Source organism: Megalobrama amblycephala, linkage group LG10 (assembly GCF_018812025.1).
Source record: "Megalobrama amblycephala isolate DHTTF-2021 linkage group LG10, ASM1881202v1, whole genome shotgun sequence".
Classification (NCBI taxonomy): domain Eukaryota; kingdom Metazoa; phylum Chordata; class Actinopteri; order Cypriniformes; family Xenocyprididae; genus Megalobrama; species Megalobrama amblycephala.
Window position 1 is genome coordinate 9,791,865 of NC_063053.1, and position 22,691 is coordinate 9,814,555.

Sequence of the window (22,691 nt, forward strand, 5' to 3'; positions counted from 1 at the left end):
CAAAAATGAACAGATTGATCTTTAGAGCAGAGGTTGGTAAACACTTAAGGATCTACAAGTAGGCTAAATAAACAAAGGAGTAAAGGACTGAATCAAAACAAAAATATAGCTGCGAGCAGCGATGGCGGGCCCAAGCCCGGTGGCACCGCCACCCCGGTGGCTTCAGGGCAACTGTGCACAGCGGGCAATAGGCACTTAAAACGGTTAAACATCAAAGGACTATGTCAAATTCACTCCACATTTACTGCACTACAAGGTGCCACTATAGAGCCCCTCCTCCCTGCCCATTTTCAAAGGATTACATGTGCCAAGTTTTAACATTATTCTGATGAATTTTGAAGCAAATCAGGTAAAAATAAGAGGGTGATCTCAATGTATGCTGAAAGTGACACATTTTCTGCTTCCAGTTGGTGGCGCTATTACTTTGAATCACAATAGTCACATCCATGTGATCAGCCTTGTACAACGAAGACTAAGCCGAAGTTTCATCAAAATCAATTAATGTATGCAGAAGTTATAACACTTTGTTTCCCTTTTCTTGCCATAAATTCGTTGCCTCGCCACGGCCAAACCGTTTGAGATATCCAAAATCCGTTTGCAATTAAACAACTTCAATGTGTTAGCAACAAGTTAAAAAAAGTTTGGTGTAAATTGGATAAACCCTGTAGGAGCAGTAGTATAAAATTCATAGCCTGTTTTTTCAAAAAATTAACATTCAAACCAAAATAGCTGACTTCCTGTTGGTCGGAGCTAATGAATGTAAATTAGAAAATTGTCCGGCTTGATGAGAACAATATGTGTACCGAGTTTGGTGATTGTAGGAAAAACTAACCCCCCCACTTTTGTCAAAAGGTGGCGCTACTGAGCCCCTCCACCACGCCCATTTCTATGGCTTTGTCCATGTCTACTGGTTGACAATATTGATGTGTGTGTCGAGTTTCATGCAATTTGAAGCATGTTAAGAGCCTCAAAAACACTCAAGAATATTATTACAGTTTGACCTGTTGCCATGGCAACAATATTTCAAATATCAAAAATCCTGTCATAGGTCTACATCTGCTGTGTATTGACATTACACTGATGAAGTTTGAAGCAAATCAGGTAAAAATAAGAGGGTGATCTCAAAACATTTCAAAAAGTGATACACTTCCTGCTGCCAGTTGGTGGCGCTATAACTTTGACTCACAATAGTCACATCCATGTGATCAGACTCCTATAACGAACACACTCGTGAAGTTTCATAAAGATCAATATATGTATGCAGACGTTATAACACATTTCCTGTTTCCTTTTTCTCGCCATAAATTCGTTGCCTCGCCACGGCCAAACCGTTCGAGATATCAAAAATCCCCTGGCAATTTTTAATCATCAGTGTCTTGACTTCATGCTGACCGAGTTTGGTGGCGATCGGATTAATCGTCTAGGAGGAGTATATCAAATTCCAGAGCATGCGTTTTTCAAACAACCCTTAATAGCTGACTTCCTGTTGGCGTGGTGTTTAACTTAGAGCACGAAAGTTGTTCGGCCCGATGAGGTCTATATGTGTACTGAGTTTCATACTAATACGTGCAAGCGTGTTTAATATATGGACCAAATTTTCAGACTTTTTTCAAGGGGGCGCTGTCGAGCCCCCCTGCCACGCCCGGGTACCAGCCTCTCCGGCGTCCTAATGGCCGCGGATTCCAATGTGTGTGCCAATTTTCAAGAGTTTTTGAGCATGTTAAGGCCCCCAAAAAGCCCCGGAAGACGGAAAAAAAATAAAAAAAAAAAAAAAAAAAAAAATAATAATAATCCTTAGAAGAACAAGAGGGCCCTGCGCGAATTTTCGCTTGGGCCCTAATTAAAAGGCCAAATCAAGGTCACGCCCCCTCGCGAAAGACGTCACATCATGTAGGTAACACTTATTAGCAATAGCATCTACATTTAAGAGCATAAACGCTCTAAACTGGTGAGCAATCACTCATCAGCTACTCTAATTGTTAGTTAAGAATATCAATATGTGATTAAGAATATTTATAACAACATGAAAGCCTGTAAATGTGTCTGTACTGACAGGCTGCTATGTAGCTGACATTAGCCATTTGTTTACATTCTATTTCTTTCACTCACCTGTCCACAATCTGCTGCATCACAACCGCTCCCTCGTCTGCCATATTTACATGAGTCCGCACACTTGATTACTGACTGAATACTAAACTATGATAATAGTTTAATAATTTAATATTAGAGATTTAATCGTCAGGCCGCAGTGAATCTTAACGCCGTGTTAAACACGCATATGAATACCTTACTAACATCAAGCAACGACTGGAATCCGATTATAAACCATTTAAATTAATTATTACACACTGATCTATTAATGAATATTCATAAATGTCTGTATTTCCAGAAACACGCAGTGACTCCATTGACTGCGCGTGAGAAAACGCGAGCGGACGCAACACCGCGCTTGTGCGAGCGTTAACTTCACTCTCGCGAGGCAACAGATGCACTCTGGGGCGTGTAGTCTTCATTATATGTCGCCAAAAATATAAAAATTTATGTTCTCGCAGAGGCAGGCAGCCCAGAGCAAGAGGGACTACGCCTGCTGGAGCAACATGAAGATACATATTTGGCTTCAGAATACCTCGTACTGTGGTAAGGAGAGTCAGCATATTTCAATACAATTTATATATGATTAGATTGCATGTTTTATTTAACATGGCAGAGCATCCAGGAATTATAATATGATTTGTGAGAGCCTAATTCATTTCCCTTTTTCACATAGCATATGGTTAAGCAATTATAAAGTGTTTATTGCTGAGGTGTTTTGATCCTTTCTCATTTCTTTTATTGAGTTCATTATTACAAATAAGACTTGAATTGACAAGCATTTTAATATGTTCTATATTTCATATGAACTTATTTATTAGTAGCCTATTAGTTCATGAATAGAGCTGTCATTTTATTTATTTATTAGTATCAACTTATTTATTAGTATTAGTTAATGAATGGAGCTGTAATTGTAGTTCATTGTGTTTCATAAATACATTTCCATTATGACAGGGGTGAATACGGAGCCACATAGCAGATTTGCATGCTTTTATTGTGTTTATTTTGAGATTATAATGATATTTTATATGATACAATTGTACATGATTATGCCTAAAAACCTGGCAATTTTTTTAAGGCCATGTGAACGCTTTAAACTGTGTTATTTCATCACTTAAAGGTCATTTTTGAATAGTCAGTGTCACAAAATCTGGCTTAAAATTGGGTTATAAAATGGATACAGCATTTCAGCCATGCTAAAATCCACAGTATAGCAACAGCTATGACACAAAACACCTGTTCATCATATCAACTCCCATATCAGATAGTTTTTGTTGCTTAGCAACACTCTATTGTGTCAGGTAGTATATCTCCTAAGCATAAGGGTGTTTCCCTATTAATTTACTTAATAAAATAAAATTTTCTTTAAAAATTGTTCCTTTTATATTTTAATATCCAGTAGCCAATTTAAAAACTAAACATTCTGGACCATAATGTATTTGAACTATAACCTAAAGGGCTGATAAATGGTTAATACTGTTATTTGCATGTTATAATATAAGCTTTGCAACGTCATATAGTGAGTTTGATGGCTGCACTGACCGAAAAACTACAATTCCCATAATTCCGCAGTGCATTAGCCATGCGCCGCAGTCAATCAGCTGTTGAGGCGACTGCAGAAGGGCAGCTCATCTGTCATATCAAAACCCAGGCGAGACAAACAGAAATAGTCTTATTTACAGAATCCCAAAAGGTGAACGATAAGGTAAAGTCTGATTCATGTACGGCAAGAAAAAAGCAAGCAAAAGAGAAAAAAATCAATCCGTCAGATGCATGTTATGTGTTTAATAATAGCTACTATGAGTTGTGTGCGCGGATTAAAGTGCTGGATTTGATTTCTTTCCCTTTCTAATAACCTGGTGCATTTTAGAAATGAATTATAATATACATGCATGTGCTGTGACGCTCTTGTTTACTGTCATTTAGGTGGTCAGCGCGTGCTCTGATGTGATGATTTCTATTGTGACCTTGAATATGCAGTTCTAATGCAGCGAAACGAGGATTAACGGACGGAAATATTGGCAGAAACGCTCTTCATCTTGTTACGGTCGTCTACTCTGATTAAAATTTGATTAAAGGTTGAGTTCATAAATCCATCAGGCTCGCTGAAACTGTCGCATTCTCGGCCTGTTTTTCATGGGAATATATTTGGCATCGTAGAAACCCTCAAGAGGTATGTTGAAATTGTTGTACTTTTCCATACGGTTGAATAAAATCTCTTTTCGTTCGACTGTTTTGCTTATCAGAGCATATATATACAGAATTGTAGCCCTTTACAAAATTGGTAAACCATAGAGGAGACATAATAGCTTACTATAAGGGTGCAAAATAGAGAGATGTCACATGAAGTAATACAGCCAGTGGAAAAACATCCAGAGCTGTTATTGGGATTTCTGTTGCGTATGTTTTGTGCAGCATTGCTGGGTGTAACCCAAGATCCTGCAGCAAATATAACCTAGTTGCTGAGCTGTGCCATGGACTGTTGTACACCATCCAAGCCAAAATGTCTGAACATACACTTTGCAAACTTATGCTTAGGCTACATGATTTTTTTTTTTTCTTGCATTTTAGGTTTAGGCAGATAAATATATATGTACCTTATTGATTGCATAAATACACACACACACACACACACACACACACACACACACACACAAATAGATTAGTCTGCATTACAAACAAGATACACAATAATTTGCACTATATACATTACAATAGACAAATATGTAAACATTTTAGACATTAAGTACAGAACAAACTTTATCATTTGACAAAATATGCACTAAAGCACATATTGTATAAGGAGGATTCACATGAAGTATCCACTTGGCATGTATTGTGTGATACACTGAACCACCAGAAGTGTTTTAAAATGTAAAATGGCAGAGAAACCCTTGCATGTTTGTACTTTAGTAGCAAAAGTCAATGTCTTTGCATGTATTGTGGAGTCAGTAGGCACAGATGACTATAGCTGTACTCTTAAAAGTGAGTTGCAAAGCTATTTTCCTGATGTATTTATTTGATTAAAACTGTAAAGTGTGTCTCCTTTAACCTTGCTGAAGGACGCAGCTGTATTTATTGACGTATGCAAATTGAGGGGCGGGGCTTATTAAAAAAAAAAACAGGAACAAGAATCAGTTTCTCATTTCTGTCTGGAGTTCCGGTGAGAGAAAAACGAGACGTGGCGAAAATTGGTGAATATCGGTGACCTCCGAGCTTTTCTCCTTTATTCGTGTCGGGACACATGAGTAAGGGGGATAAAAGCGGAGTACAGACAGATCCCGTGCTGCTGCTGTGCTGATACATGGCTGATCAGGGGCTCATTAATAATAATAATCCCAGCCCGATCGGTGTGATCAATAATAACTGATCATCTGTGTTTCAGCTCAAAACATGCAGGATGATTTACTGATGGACAAAAGCAAAGCTCAGCCTTACCAGCATCAAGACCCGTCAAATACAGAGCCTCCATCCACCCCGACCCCCTCCGACCCTCCGATCCTGGACGAGCAGAACCACGTCGGTCACTCCGAGCGGGTCGCCATGGAGTCTCCAGTATTACCGGGTTTGGGTTTCCCTCAGGATTCCTCTCTCTCACCGTCGTTCGGTAGCACTTGGTCCACCAACACCGTAGACGAGGGCTTTTTCCAAGGAATTCCGTCGGTAAACGGGACGATGCTTTTTCAGAACTTTCCCCATCACGTCAACCCGGTGTTTGGAGGTAGTTTTTCTCCGCAGATGAGAAGATCCCCGATGAGTGTGAACCAGAGGAACCCCTACAGCCACCAGACCCTCATCAATAAAGTGACCGCGTCGTCCGCTTCTTCGTCCGCCTGGAATAACCATCAGAACGCGGTGTGGAGCTCCGCGGCGAACCCCTGGAGCGGCAGAGACCCGCGGAGAGCGCTCGGGCTCGGGCTGGGCGTCCCGTCTCCGCTCAACCCTATCTCCCCGACGAAGAAGCCCTTCCCGAGCAATGTCATCGCGCCTCCGAAATACCAGAGACCCGGAGCCATGCAGAAACCCTGGATGATCTCAGAACCTCCGGAACCCTTCAGAACCGACAACAGCAACAACATGCTGCCCTTTCAGGTGAGATTATTCAATCAATATAGACATGATGCATCATCATAGAAACAAAACGTAATTTTTTTAAGACGTTATCATAATTTATACATAATGTATAATAATTGTTGGAAAACATGTATCATGCAAAATTATAGATAATGCCTCAAAATATTAATAAAATTTGTAGTCATATACTACATATGTATAGGCTGTTTGGTCATAAAACATAGGCATAGATAGTCATAATTAATAGTTAAATTACATCATTATAATCATAAAACAATTTATAGACAATACAACACTGCAAAGTTTTTTTTTTTTTTTTATTTACATGAATTTTATTGTTTCTCTTTAAAGGACTTCACTAAAGTAAATTCCCCGTCGCCGAATTTATGTATACTCTCTTTCTGACTGTAAGGAAAAGTTGTTTTGAATTATTTTCCAGCTGTTTCTATAAATGTCATTGTAAGGTGGAAGGGTTCAAATTCCCATCAGAGGCTCTCCTGCAGCTCGTTTGGGGGCGTTTAAAAGCAACACCACTCGAATCTGATTGGTGCTTGTTGAGTGAGGGGGCGGGGCCTGCTCTGCTGTCATGAACGGAAACATTGTAGCATATTCTCAGATAGAGGACATTGATTTTTTTTTTTTTTTTTTTTTTTTTTTTTGAACAGAGCTTAATTCTTCAGATTTTACAAGCATCATCTGATTCTGCTCCATTAGATACAATGTTTATCTCCATAATTGGCAGGAATTAACTATGCTCATGAATGTTTTTGATGAGTCATGCACATGTCTGTTTGTCTACATTACACTTTCTTAATGTTAATGCACTTTAGTAAAAACTAGGTAAATTCTACTTTGAAATTTGTGAGCATGAGCAAAAACACTGAGCATGAGAAGCAATTAGGAGTAATTTTATTTGCATTTATTTTTAGAATGCAGCTTTTGCCTTTGAAAAACTTGTCTTTGAGCATGAGAGGGTCATCTTGTAAATGGATCATTTACAAGTGAATATTATGTGTGTTTTGAATGCACATTGTAGTAGCCTAGAACACGCATATATCCATTGGGCATTGAAAACACGCTAATGTTTTTGTCATGAAAAGTGTTATTTTGAGTAAGATTTCTTGCACTTTTACCCACAATGATGTCAGTTTCCTGATATTGTAGATCTGTTTTGTCATCCTTACAAGAATGCATTCAGTGCATACAATACTGTCATTAAAAACAAATCAAGGAAGTTTGATGCTTCCATTGAAGTTGTTGCAAAGTAAAGTGATCTTTATTTTCAAAGTAAAAAAATAAAGAAATATAACAAATATTTGGCGGACCACAATTTCAGGAAGGAACGTATGTAGTTTCTAGTTCATATATAAGGTATGCAAGCAGGCTGCCACTATACAAGATGTGGCATGTGTGTGTGTAGTTGTTTAATGCTGAAATATGTGTGGCTCGTGTCTGATAGTGACTGAAGTGAGGAGCTCAGCGTTTTGATTGCTCATGCTTTTCACAAAGTGGGCAGATTTTTATCTGGAACCTGAGAGGGGAAATATCGCTTTTTGAATGCTCAGCCAGTTGCGTGACAATAGGCTCGATGTGCAAACAATGTGCTTCCCTCGGTTGGCCTCTGCCCACTGCCATATTCATCCGCACACTTTCACCGGCTCACGCTCTTTTTTTTTTTTACTTTTCCTTTATTCTCTTGCTCATTCTCTTTAACTTGTTTAATTGCGTTCACAGTGGACTGGCAGTCTCAACCTATTTGTGTTTGCCTCTCGGAGAGCAGGAGAAACATTTAGGTAGAGATGATGATGCAGATTAACCATCATGCGGAACAGCAACAGTTCGAAATTCACAGTGCTTCTGATCCAAAAAATAGATAATGCTGTACTGAGTCATTATTTCCAATGTGTTTTCATATACTGTGAATTTAAACACTTGCTGCAAACTGACAGGATGCCCACTCTGTTCACTAATCGTCTGATGCAACCAAAAATGGCAAGAGCTGACTAAAATCACCATTTTCGGTCGGATTGGCTTGCTGTACACAGATTCAGAGAGTCTGAATGAAGGTTTTTACCAGTCTGTCTGGAAACAAAGTTGCTTTTATAAAGTACCTACAAGCTCTTTTGAGGAGCAATTAATCACTTCAGTTTTGTTGGAGTTGCTTATTTTCAAGTACATATATACAAGGGATACTACAGTTTATTTATCTGTGAAATAATGTGTATTTTTTCCCTTTTTTTTTTTGTTGAGAGAAAGAAATTCTGAAGATGTCTGATGAAGCCTACACACAATTTCCTCTCATTTCTTTAGTCGTTTATAGACCAGTGTTATTTAGTATTATTTATATAGTATTATAGTATTTATTAATATTTTGAATGATCTTTTATTTGTATATTTTCAGTTTTTATTTGAATTTTAGTTTACGTTTTAGTATAATTTTTATATATTTTTTATTTATTTCAATTTTAATCATTTTAGTACTTCAACTTATTCATTTCAGTTATCTCCCAAGATAAGGATTTCCAATTTTCTAGTCTATTAAATGTAAGTTTTTCATTTAATATTTATATTTTATTTTGCCTATATTTCAATTGCTAAAAATGATATTTAATAGTTTTATACCTGACAACACTGTCATGGACTGCAAGCACAATGAATGATTTTTTCTGACACAAATCTGCAACAAAAGTGTAGAATATTGCTGCTAAACAGTGAAATACATTCATAAATGTAAAAAACGTGTAGAGGACATTCAACAACAATGCTGGGATCCAGTTTGTTGGTCTCTGACCCTGTTTACACCTCGTATTAAGATGAGTTTTGGTCGATCGGAGCACAAGTGGGCGACATTAAATACAGGTGTATACGGGGTCTAAAAAGTTTTCAGCTTGTCCACTTTTAACCACTTCCAGAGGTAGTCGAAAACACATTTGACTAGATTGCTTTTGTAGTGTAGACGCTCATGTCAAATGTATTATGGGAAGCGCGCTGGCAAGACGGGATTTAAACTTTGTCGGCTGAAGAACTAAGTTTGGTTTGAAGATGAAAATCGTACCAAGCACAATGTTCTCTCACCATTCCTGATTTCTAACTCCCACTCACAGCGTTCAGTGTAGTCTTGCTACTATTTCAGAAATGCAAGCTGATGCTTTCTGTATGTTTTTCTGTCATCTCCGGGCACGTTCATATTTAATTGCATGCGCTTATTTCGTCTATTAGACTGAAAGATCTGAGAAAGCCCTTATATTTACCCACCCATAGACCCTCCCCTCAAAGAAATCAGGACAAAAGTGTTTGAAAGTGGACAATAGAGACAGATTAAAACACCAGGTGTAAACGGGAATGTGTCTCCCTCATCCACTTGTGATTGGATCCACCTAAACGCATCTTGATACCAGGTGTAAACAGAGCCTTAGATCTGAATTTGGCCCTAACCTTGGACAGATGCTAATTTTAAAGACTGTGAAATGGTGGTTTAGTGGTTCATCCTTAACTTCTGAGCTTTGACCCCTTCCTTCTGTCTTTCAGGAACGGAATCGACCCTTTGACCCATTCAGCTTGCAAACTTTGGAGAATTCCTTAATGGACATGATTATGACCGACCATGACAAAGGTAAACATCACCCTGCCGCTGGCCCACCAATGACTATCGCTGATATTTTATGGAGGAATCATTTTGCAGGTTAGGACTATTTATACATCCATGCTTGTTCTTTTAACTTCATATGATAAAACCACTATAACATATGATTATATGTTTTATTATGTTGACAGTTGCTTTCAATAACTGTTGTCTTACCTGCAAAATATTGCCAAAATATTATAAATAATATAAAATCACTACTGTTCAAAAGTTTGAGGTCAGTAAATGTCTTTTTAGAATAACTTAATTTATTCAGAAATCAAATGGGTCAAATGTGACAAAGTAATTTACAAAAAAATTCTATTTCAAATAAATGCTGTTCTTTTGAGCTTTCTATTTATCAAAGAGTGTATCATGGTTTCCATTTAAAATATCAAGCAGCACAATTGTTTTCAACATTGATAATAATAAGAAATGTTTCTTGAGCAGCAAATCAGCATATTAGAATGATTTCTGAAGGATCATGTGACACCGAAGACTGGCATAATTGGCTGCTGAAAAATCAGGTTGGAGCCAAAGAAATAAATTACATTTTAAAATATATTAAAATAGAAAACAGTTATTTTAATTTGAAATAATATTTCATATTACTGTTTGTTTACTGTATTTTGATCAAATCCAACCTTGGAGAGTCAAACCTTTGAATAGTAGTGTAAATAATAAAAAAAATATCTACTATATATTCAGATGTTTACTATTTATTTATTTGTATTTTAGGTTTTTCACATCTATTCTTCCAGAATTTTAATCATTACCATTTTCAGTGATTCTGCACAGACCATTCGCTGAAGGGAAAGTTTAGTTGTTCTAATCTGTTGTTGGAAATTCTCTCATAAGTCGTTTTAAGATCACACTACAGTCTCAGGGGACATCATGAGAGATGGCTTTCCTCTCGTAGACAATGGAAGCGTGTGATTGTGTAAAAAGGAGGTGAGGGAAGTTGTTTTTTATGTGCTGGTTGCATTGAGGCCCATCTCAGGTGTGGAGCTGATTTTCCAGATCTGGGTTGGAGAAGAGATGTGAATCTGGCAGTTGCAGGGTCTGGATTCTTGAGTGATCGCTCCTGGAAAGGAAAATCATGACTTCAAGAGCAGAAAGTCATGACTACCAGACACCCTGGCAAACTGCTCACCTCAAGCAGATGTCTGTAAAATAGGCTATGCAAAGAAAAAGAGATGGCAATAATTTGCATCAAACCCAACTTTCTAGGAACTTGTAAATGTTCTACTTAAATTTCTAAAGAAACCTTTTCCCATCCTACATTTGCATGAATAGCGATTGTGCTTCTGTTTGTTTGTATGGTAAATATGGTGAGTCACTGCAGTTTTGGCATCTGCCTGTCATGACATGTTGATTTTTATTAGGCTAGTAAAGATCATTAGCAGATCAATGGTCCTGTAAAACAGGCTCCTCACTCCAAATCACTATGTTGTTTTTCTCTAATCTTTGGTTTTCTTAAAGGATTAGTTCACTTCAGAATTAAAATGTCCTGATAATTTACTCACCCCATGTCATCCAAGATGTTTATGTCTTTCTTTCTTCAGTCAAAAAGAAATTAAGGTTTTTGAGGGAAAACATTCCAGGATTTTTCTCCATATAGTGGATTTCACTGGGGTTCAACGGGTTGAAGGTCCAAATTGCAGCTTCAAAGGGCTCTACACGATTCCAGACGAGGAATAAGGGTCTTGTCTAGCAAACTGATCGGTCATTTTCTAAAAAAAATGTTACTTCTTAACCACAAATGCTCATCTTGCACTGCTCTGTGATCCTCCATGCATTATGTAATCAATCATCACGTTGGAAAGGTCACGCATGATGTAGGCGGAAGTACCGCAGTAGGGCAAAAAACTTCTCTTCTAACTTCAAAATCATCCGACATCATTGTTATACCTTTTTTCGTAAAGGCCGTTTGGCTTAGTCTTTGCACGTTTGCTTTGCAGACACTGGAATCGGTACTTTCCCCTACATCACGCATGACCTTTCCAACGTGATTACGTAATGCGTGCCGCATCGCAGAGCAGTGCAAGACATGCATTTGTGGTTAAAAAGTATATACATTTTTATTTTATTTTATTTTTTTAGAAAATGGCCAATCGTTTCGCTAGGTAAGACCCTTATTCCTCAGCTGGGATCGTGTAGAGCCCTTTGAAGCTGCACTGAAACTGTAATTTGGACCTTCAACCCATTGAACCCCACTGAAGTCCACTATATGGAATGTTTTCCTCAAAAAAACATAATTTCTTTTCAAATGAAGAAAGAAAGACATAAACATCTTGGATGACATGGGGGTGAGTAAATTATCAGGAAATTTTAATTCTGAAGAGAACAAATTAATTCTGTCATCATTTACCTCAGTCTCATATTCACGTTAGTCGCGTAACACGAGTTTGTTCATTCAATAAAAAATTGAAAGTGATGTAGAGTATGATGAAATAAAATCTGAATACAAGTGGTCACAGGAGGCACAATTTCAACACATATTAAAGGGATAGTTCACCCAAAAATGGGCATCCAAGATGTAGGTGACTTTGTTTCTTCAGTAGAACACAAATGATGATTTTTAACTCCAACCGTTGCCGTCTGTCAGTCAAATAATAATGCATGGCAATGGGATCTCCATCTATAAGAGTCAAAAAAAATGCACAGACAAATCCAAATTAAACCCTGCGGCTCGTGACGACACACTGATGTCCTAAGACACAAAATAATCGGTTTGTGTAAGAAACCGAACAGTATTTATATAATTTTTACCTCTAATACACCACTATGTCCAACTGCTTTGCGCATCTGGTTGGTAAGATCTGAAAACACGCTCTGATGACGGAAGTGATCTCTCGCGTGTATATGTCTATGAGTGCGAGAGATCACTTCAGAGTGCATTCAGACCTCACACACCGGATGCTCAAAGCAGTTGGACATAGTGGTGTATTAGAGATAAAATATTATATAAATACTGTTCGGTTTCTCGCACAAACTGATCATTTCATGTCTTAGGACATCAATGTGTCGTCATGAGCCGCAGGGTTTAATTTGGATTTGTCTGTGCGTGTTTTTTTTTACTCTTATAGATGGAATTCCCATTGACATGCATTATACGACTGACAGACCGCAACGGTTGGAGTTAAAAATCATCATTTGTGTTCTACTAAAGAAACAAAGTCACCTACATCTTGGATGCCCTGGGGGTAAGCAGATAAACATAAAATTTTCATTTTTGGGTGAACTATCCCTTTAATACCAGGTGAAAACGGTAATGTGTCTTGACTATTTGTGATCAGATCACCAAAACTGCATATTAAAGGATTAGATTAGCCAAAAATGAAAGTTATCCCATAATGGGTGATCTAACCCTTTAATACCAGGTGGAAACAGGGCTTCTTTCTCACATGCTGGATTTCTTAGATATTGTATATCATTTGTATATCATGACTAAGACTCCCAGAACTTCCGGGAGAAGTGGGATATATGTGGGTAATATCTGTGTGGTTGCAAGTTAATTTACTTGTGTGAAAATTTCCTCCCCGTGACATTCCTACAAACAACAAAATTTGAACAGCCCCTTTAAGTTCACTCTCAGTCTAGGCTGCAGCTGAATCGGATGATTCTGTTGGTTTTGTTCCAGATGTTCTTAGGTCTGTGGCTCAAAGGGTCTTCTGAGGAGCCTGTTCACACTTCTGAATCCACATTAATCTGATTGAATTCATAGGAAATGTGTTTTGAAATGCAGAACAGAGTAATCTTCATCCGAGTACACATGACCACAGTCTCTCTCCTTCTCAGGTCCCAACATTGACAAAAACACACACGCACAATCACAAAGATGCCTTTGTGCAAGCACACGCGCACAGATTTCTTTTGGACTTCTCACATGATCTGTCTTGTGTAACTGTGACCAAAGGTTTGAAACAAATCTGTTGTTTCCTACACGTCATGGGTTTTGAAAAATCTTCCAAAGCTTGACTGATACTGTGGTGACAGTCACAGCTTGGCAGCAGCCGCAGTTTGATTTGATTATGCTCAATAACTCAGCCATAATGATCATACTGAACTAGCTGATGAGAGGAATATATTTGAGGATACTGTTTCTGCACATATGCATGAACCGGTTCCTCTCATTACAGTTAGAACTAGGAAACGTTTGACACGGTGACTTGTAATCTGGGACGCTGCGGTCCGCTGGGTTCAGTCAGAGCTCGTTTTGACCCCGTAAGCCAAAGTTGAGACAGTAGCTAAGATCATGATGCAAGTTGTTTGTCAAGCCTGGGCTGGTGTGACTTTGAACACTGACATGAAGTGTCTCATGGTTCACGGTTCAACTCGTCCTGTATTGAAGGCCTAGGATGAGAATAATATGTACGAAGAGTAGGACTGTGCGATTAATCAAAATTATAATAAAATGCAATGTATGTGCGATTTCTGAACTGCAGAAAGAGCTTCTTTTTTTTTCCTCGCCAGCCCCCTCGGTGTGCAGTCTGATTTCAGCTTGCCTAAATCTAACTCGAGAACAGAACAGAGCAGGTTTACCATTACGACATGAAATCACAGATACAGAGAAGGTGAATTCAGGGCAGGATAAGGACTAGGCATATAAAAAAAAAATCAACATCCGTGGTTTGGGAATACAGAAGAGATGATGTATCACAGAGCCAGGTAATTTGTAAGACCTGTCAAACTATCGTTGCGGCAAAACAGAGCAGAGGCCATTGACACAGAACATGATTTTGCAGTTTAAAAACACAAAATGCAGATCTAGAGGTGCATTATTTAAAAAAAAATTAAACATCTTTTACCTTGAGCGTTGCGTAGACTGCCGCAAAACATGCTGCAAAAGATGCAAGATGTAAGCGCAATGATTAAAGACGTCCGTCTAGTATGTGTTTACATAGAAAAACAATGGCACGTTCTGAACCAGGACAATTTTTTTTTTTCGCACAACCCTAATGAAGAGAGTAAGCCAAAATGTCTCACTTTACAAACTACCACTTGTATTTCTGATCATTTTTAAGAACAATGTAGGTTTGTGAAGGTTTGTAATAGTAATGTAACTGCATAATTTCGCTAAATATGTATTAAAAAGTGCTGTCAATGGATTTTAAAATGTAATTGCAATTAAGATATTTCCTTTTTAGAAAAGAAAACTAAGTAATATCTGTACAGTAAAATGGAACTGCCATATTGAATGAATACTGAATCATTGCCTTTAAAATCATTTCAAAAATAATGAATTAAACATTTAATTACATGTAATCATTGAGAGCCCTTGATTTAAAGGGTTAGTTCACCCAAAAATGAAAATTCTGTCATTAATTACTCGTTCCACACTCGTAAGTCCTTCGTTCATCTTCAGCACTCACTCCTTTGAATTTTGTTTTGATTCCAGAATGTTAATTTTGGGTGAATTATCCTGTTATTCTCAGATTGTTCCCGCACCAGTTTGTCGGTTCTCAGCACACAGCATTTCACTGTAGGGTCTTTTCTATTAATAGTTTAACATTGTTTGTCTTTCCTTAAAGCCACCTTGTTAGGTCGTCCATGTGAAGCTCAAGGTGTGTGAAAGTTGATGTGAAAGTTGCTCAATTTCAAGGACATTACAGTCTCAGTCTGTTTTTCCACAGTAAAAGCTTATACTGATTGCTCCTAAAGGCAGGTTTGGTCAAACATTGAACTCTTTAGGGTCATATTATAAGGCCTAAGCCAGTTCTGTTCTTTACATGCTAGCATACCAGGATTATTGTCAGCAAGTTTGTTTTGATCCATTCAGGTAGGTTTTTGCTAGCAATCTCACTTTAGGGATGTAAAAATGCAACAATCCATTATGATTCTTTGATCTGATAATAAGTTTGTTTACATGTACAAGGACTGATTTCATATAAATCAGCTCATTATAAAACATACTTGTGGAAAAAAAAAAAACATGAGAAATTGCTTGGTTTTAATTTAATGTTGTCCATTATGGTTCTTAGTTCAAAATGCAATTCTCAATCTATTTTAAGAAAAAGTGTTATGAAACCAGGCTGACCAAATTTCAGATTTCATGATGCATTGCATCATTTAGCCAAGAATTGTAAAATCAATGTCAGATCAAACATTTTTCTTATTTTATTTTTTTTAAGTGTGTAATGGGTGATGGGTGCTTTTATCATGAATTCCACAGGGTTGTTACAAGCTTTGCTCCAATTCTAATTCTGCCCTGTTGTTGAAGGTCCATGTCCTCAGATGTTGTTTTATAACCTTTATTTTAAGCTGGTGTATCAGGGGAAAAAATGGCTTATGTGTATCTGTCATAACAAGACTAGAAAGTTGCCCTTATTCATACAGCAGGATAGACGCTGACATTTGCTTCCAGAGTTCAGGCCTGATCAAACAGCGAGAGGGGAAAGGGAAATGCATGATTTGCATAACCATAGACCCCTGTGAGGAAATGTCAGGGGAACATGTTTGGCTCTGTCTTTGAGGTGCTTCTTATCTGTCAAAAGTATACTGATGTTAATCTTAATCGAATGTGAGCTGTAGATTTCCATTAACAGTAGATGCTTTTTGTATGAGAATACTGAAATATCCAGCTAAAAGCCAGTTTAAGGTGGTAGAGGGAGCATGTTAGCTGGTTTCTAATAGCTCCAAGCTGGTCAGTGGCTTTATTTTTTTTAGGTGGTTGACTAGCTGGACTGCCATTACCTGACTGGAATCGTAGACAATCCTGCAGTAAACAACTACAATGTTCTCAAAACCAGCTTGACCAAGCTTTTGTGCCCATTACCAGCTCTTCCTTGGTAGTCCATCCTGTCAACCCTGTAAACCAGCTTGGAGCTGGTTTTAGTTGGATTTTACAAAAGGGTAATTTTCAAACCAGCAGAGATACTCAGTCTGTCCATTACGTCACCGTTGGGTCTGCAGTCAGTTAGAGATGTTCTGGAGAGGAACTTATTAACTACTGACTCTCTTTTCCAGCAGTCTTAAAGTCTGAAACAAGTGAAACCAGCCTCAGAATTACAACCACTCTGAAATATTTACATGCATTTCTGTAACATGCCTCAGAAAGTGCATGATTATTTTAATATAGTAAGGCCCCCTTTCTTTCCAGAAGAGGGCGGAGCTTTATCAGCTCATACTTCGGATACTCAACAACAACAAAAATGCCAAAGTGTCAATTGTCAATGGTGGTAAAGAGACTCAGGAAAAAGTTACAACTTTTAGAATGCAACTGGATGTTTCTGAATGGTTAGTGGATAAATTTATGTAGTTGTTGTGATTCAACTCATCGACTTGCATGTACTGTCATGTTAATCTTTTGTGCAAATCCAGCGTTGAACTTGCCCTCAATGGTGAAGCTGTCCGGCGTACAATGATTTGAGCAAATATATAACCCTTTTCTGACTTTCTTCGGCACGTTTCCTTCATAAATGAAATTCAGCCATGGTTTCCTCAATGGCTCAGATGCAGAAAGTCTATGGAGACTCTTATGTTCGTTGGTACATCCAAGAACAGAACATTTGTAATCTTTTTTGGTGTAGACATTGTATATCTCCAGCTTCTACAGCGAGTAAACGGAAATGGTGGACTGCTGCGACTCACTCAGGGCGGGATCTATGCTAATAGGGCAGATCGTCACCAGTCATGGGCGGGGCTTCCCCCTACTCTTACGTAAGTTCTGGAAACATGCATTTGGAGAGATTGTTTATGATTTATGGGGATTATAAAAAAGGAGTGGATGGATTTATACCATTATAGGCTCGTTGTTTACACACACTGCAGACACACATCTGTGTTCAAACACCTTATAAAAGTGAATTCTGCATAATAGGTCCCCTTTAAGATTAATACCTTACTTGTTTCTTATTACACCGTGTCTACACCAGACACAAGCAGCGCGAAATAGAATCCATTATAATCATTGATGCTGTCTACACTGGATGTGGCGGGACAAGTTAAATTACTGTCAGCAAACTGATACCAAGTTCTATTTCTGATGCACTCCAAGCGCTCGTGCTACTTCTGACAAGAAGAACAAATGGATTTGCAATGCATGGCTTTGTCGCGTCCAGTGTAGACAGCCTCAAGCTGTTGGGGTGCAGCGCAATGCAACAACTGTCGCTTCCGGTGTAGAGACAGTGTAAGTGTGTCCCATTATCTTCTTTACTTCAAATTTGCTCATGCAAATTCTCCCACAGTGTCTCCAATGTTTAACCTAAATGTATGTTGGAAAGGAAGTATTTGTCCATGTCGTTTAGTACACCATGCCTAGTGTTTCATTATCAAAATATCTTCAAAACTAGATCAATTTACCATAAAAACAAAATAGCATTAGATACAAGAATAAATTTAGTGAGCTTTATGCCTAAATGAATGAAAAACTAGAACATGCACTTAAATTCAAGATGATTTTTATGAACATTAATCTTGATATCCATTTTTGTTTTTCAGACAAATTCAACTTCTTGTAGCAATATATAAAATACGTATAAAACGTATTAGTTGAAAGCAATGTAATGGTGCGGTCACACTGCTCTGCGAATATCTGTATGCAAAACCATAGTGAAAGGACAAAATATTTCCCAATTCCCATTTCGCAACATGTTTAAGTTGGTCATGCAAATTCACTACATTGATCAACAGAAAGCTGCTTGGTTTGAAAGTGACTTCTGTGTGATCTGTTCTTCATACATCGCTACACTGTATTGACAATGAAAAAGCTTTTTTGCTTGTGAAATTTTGCTAATGTGACAGCTCTTTGGGTAAAAGCATCTGCCGAATGACACTGACTAATAACTGTTGTTTGTTTATTGTATGTGAGTATTATTTGTTCAAAATGGCTTATTGTATGTGAGTATTGTTTGTTCAGAATGACTCAGCAGTGACATTTAATTCAGATGACTACATTTGAAGCGTAGGCTTTATTTAAAGTGCATTGCGCTGCTGATAAAATGAATCATGGGTCTCTTCAAAGGTGTTGATGCTTTATGATGTAATCGTGGTGCGGCGTTCATTTTGAAATCAACTTTCGCCTTTTTATTAGTATCATTATGTGCTTTGGCTATTGTTGGCACATGTCCTGATGGTTGAGCTGCTTTGATTTGAATTATTAAGAAAATAGTCCATATGTGAAGGATGTGCTCTCAGCACAGCTGCTGGTTCTCACCAGAGACACTATATATAGCACAGCACACTAGCCCGAACAACACATGCAAGCTGGGAAACATTTGCCATGTTCATCTTACAATCTCACAGAGCCAAATACCTGTTGAAACCGCACCACGTTGCACATTTCTCATCGCTCGGCATTATTTGGCGTTGGTTGAACCACTGAAGGGCAGAGCGTCTCTGGGATTCTCTGTCTGCTGTAGGGAAGAAGTTTGCAAATGTGACTTGCGACGGTTCAGAATTTGCGTAAGAACCCGTTGAGGCTTGCTCAGAGCGTTCCCTGGAATCCCACAGGAGCTTTGCTGTCATTTGTAACCAAAACTGCTAATGCTGGCACATTAGAGCTCTGATACTGAAACTAAATCAACAGCTGTTTTACAGCTATGCAAATGAACACTTCATGTAGTTACAGAGAATCCATATGTGAGTTTACTTGGCTATACTTGGGGGATGCATTTGTCTCTAGATGTTCGGTAATATGACAAAAATCCTTTGGGGAGATGTGGGGATGTCCTCATTTAGAAAAATGATTCATAAATAGATGTTTTTATTCTGAAAATACAAATGAAAGTGTTTTTTTTTAGTGGGCTTGGGTTATAATTAAGCTCTACATCAACATATTGAGACGTGTTAGAACACAATTCATAATACAACACAAGTACGCTTTGCATTGTCAATTATAGCACTGGTTAGAGTTTGTTGCTTTAAAGATCTGTATGCTAAAATTCATCGATGATTAGTCCAGGGAGAAATGGCCAAAAATATTGGTGTTTCTTTCTTGGTGTTCATGTCCATTTAGTGAAGTAAACTACAATGTCGTGTTTTAAAAAAAAAAGTAATAAGCTCATTTTCTGTTTGTTTGGTGTCTCAATGGTGTCATAACTCTCATGGTTTGTGTTCTTCTCATCTCTTTGTAGGTCGCATGGGTCTCAACTTTCACCATCCTGTAGCTGAACATATATTACCACCGAACAGTGAGTATCTCTCTCTCTTACAGTACTGCATTAATGCTAATGAACACAGGCTTTTCATTTCAGATGAACAAATTATTGGATTTCTAAGAATGCAAAGACATTTTGTCATATATCCCATCTTATTTCAATCGACTGAGTCAAACTATTCAATATACACTACCATTTAAAAGTTTGAGATCAGGAAGATTTTTTTAATTTTTATGAAAGAAGTCTCTTATGCTCACCAAGGCTGCATCTATTTGATCTCAAATACAGTAATATTGTGAAATATTGCAGTTTAAAATAACTGTTTTCTATTTGAATGCATTTAAAAATACAAGCTGAATTTTTAGCATCATTACTCCATTCTTCAGTGTCACATGATCATTTACAAATCATTCTAATATGTTGATTTGCTGCTCAATAAACATTTCTTCTTATTATCAATGTTGAATACAGTTGTGCTGCTTAATATTTTTGTGGAACTCATAATACAATTTTTTTTCAGGATTGGTTGATGAATATAAAATTCCAAAAAACAGCATTCATTTAAAAAATAAAAGTTTTTTGGATCAATGTAAATGTCTTTGTTGTCAATTTTGATCAATTTAATGCATCCTTGCTGAAGAAAATTATTACTTTCTTTAAAGAATTTTTTTTACTGAGCCAAATATTTTGAATGGTGGTGTAAATAATTATTTGCACAATTTGATCCGTAGGCCTGTATACTAGTTTCTTGTATTGGCAGACAGATAAATCAGCTAATTAATACAATCATACCATTAGCCATTAATACTATCGGCATGTACAACATGCTACAGAAATGTAGCCCCCTTTGTCTATTTCAAAATCTACCAATTGAGTTTAATTAAGAAGTGAAACTAATAATAATTAAATTGTGTTGTGCTTTAAATATCAGCATTATATTTCCCATATAATTTCCCTTATCAGCATCAGCCAATGCAAAACCCATTTCCGTCTTCCATTAGTGTCTTGTAGGCCCCAATGCAATGTGCTGACCCTCTGTTTCCTCCTGTGGTGCCACCAAACCGCACACATGAGCATCTTCCCTTCTATGATTAGCAGCTCTGAAAGCTTATATACACACGGTCCACCTCAGCAAGTGGCGCACGGCCAGAGGAACAAACATGAAAGGGAGGAAATGCCACGAGCAGTTTTACCAGGGTCGCACTGATGACTTGAGCTAATTGTGCTCATTAGCCTGATGGCTGTAGTTGGTATCTGCGTATCTGCTGTAGGTACCACTGAAAAGCTTCGAGTGGGATGTTTGAGGTCTGGCGTGTCATTCGTGTGGTTTATGGATGCTGTTTGGTGGAAGCAGCACAGGAAGGAGCCGGCAGGGCCTGAGACCACCCTTAAAACCTCTAATTTGGACAATTTAACTGGGAGAATAGTTTCCATGTCTGTTTGTATGAACTCGCCTTTAAAGTCTGAAGTTACTCGGGCTGAAGGTTGCTAATAAGTCTTTAAATTCTAGAATTTTATTTTTTTAACGATTTAGATGCAGGGTGGATGTTAAAATGTTTTGACCACCAGCCACTGCCCAATTTGACCTGCCACATTTTTATAGTATTTATATTGGAAAATAAAAAGTGGCTGGTCATTTTCAGTTTCATTGTCCAACATACTTATATTCTACTCTATCTCAGCTTTCAGTTAACGAAAGGGTTTTAATGTAGTTAACCATAATAACCCTAGTTTACATATAACTATTTGAAAAATGTGCAACAACTTCTTTTAGTGGACCAAATATGAACCCAATTTGAATTTACATTGCCATTGAAAGTGAATTTGAATCACTTTTTGCTCCACTTTGTTTAGCGTCGTCTTTAACTGAAAGCAAGCACATGAATCAAACGCATATATTGATGTCTTTCCATTTCGATGACTTCATTCTTGTCCATATGTAAATGTGTTTATCATTCCACAGATTTAGCTGATTGGTCTGTTTTAAATCTGACATTGATATGCTGCCCTGCATGTCAAAAGTTGAACTATTTTTAACTCGGCACGGCATCTTAAAAACCTGTCAATCGTGAGACGTGCCGTAGCAGCTAAAGACATCCATCTAACGCAAGATTACGTGGGTCAGCACTTAAGAAATGCCTTGGATGTACACAAGAAGGCGTTTTTAGTGATTTTCCCAGCAAATTCCCTTGATGGTCTGGGTTCATGATGAATCAAAACTAACTGTGCAAAAATCCCTGGATGGTGACTGGTGTTAATTTCACACCATGTTTAGATGACAGGGTTTTGAATTTTTGTCCAGCTCAGAGTTTGTTGGACTCAGTGTTCTTGCCCTGTATCCCAGTGTGTCAAAGTTGTGTGTGATATGCTTTGACTTGTATTAAGAATCAGCCTGAGGGACTTACTCCAGTTGCTGTTTCTCACTCTTGAGCCCTTGCTAAATGTGACAGTGGTTATTCTTTAACAAAAGAGAAACTGCTGTTTCACTGGAACTGTCCTTTTTCCTGCTGCCTACATTCACCTCTCAACCAATACCCCCGTCCGGCTCTCCGGGTGGGTGTTGACTCACTCCAGACACAGTAGCTTTCTCCTTTCATTGTTGCTAGGAGTATATCACCCCTGACACCGCCAGTTAGACGGCTCTGTTTCTGTGTACCTAGAGACTGCAGACCGTTTTAATGAAAACCCAGAAAAGTAAGACGCCACAGAATGAAAACAATTCATCCAACTTTGAAAATGTCATACAGTTGGAGCATCTGTTTAGACAATAGAGTCTACATCAGGAACCATCATGATATTATTGT

General features: G+C 37.9%; 2 protein-coding genes across 9 annotated transcripts in view; one reads left to right on the forward strand and one right to left on the reverse strand.

Moving 5' to 3' along the window:
- Window positions 1-2,455, reverse strand: part of marchf5 (membrane-associated ring finger (C3HC4) 5) — a 30,027-nt gene extending 27,572 nt beyond the window's left edge. The window contains exon 1 of the mRNA XM_048204481.1: window positions 2,110-2,455. Within this exon, the coding sequence (XP_048060438.1) occupies window positions 2,110-2,153 (44 nt within the window). The 5' untranslated portion in view covers window positions 2,154-2,455. The remainder of the gene's footprint in view (window positions 1-2,109) is intronic.
- A 23-nt stretch (window positions 2,456-2,478) lies between these two features.
- cpeb3 (cytoplasmic polyadenylation element binding protein 3) overlaps window positions 2,479-22,691 on the forward strand; it is a 40,501-nt gene continuing 20,288 nt past the window's right edge. For 2 of the 8 annotated variants that reach the window (XM_048204472.1, XM_048204473.1), the window contains exons 1-4: window positions 2,479-2,637; window positions 5,477-6,183; window positions 9,694-9,847; window positions 19,864-19,920. In XM_048204472.1, coding sequence (XP_048060429.1) covers window positions 2,541-2,637; window positions 5,477-6,183; window positions 9,694-9,847; window positions 19,864-19,920 — 1,015 coding nt within the window. In that variant the 5' untranslated portion in view covers window positions 2,479-2,540. Of the gene's footprint in view, window positions 2,638-3,640; window positions 3,797-4,017; window positions 4,265-5,476; window positions 6,184-9,693; window positions 9,848-12,956; window positions 17,450-19,863; window positions 19,921-22,691 lie in introns of those variants that run through there. The other 6 variants (XM_048204474.1, XM_048204475.1, XM_048204478.1 and 3 more) reach the window with 4 other exon arrangements.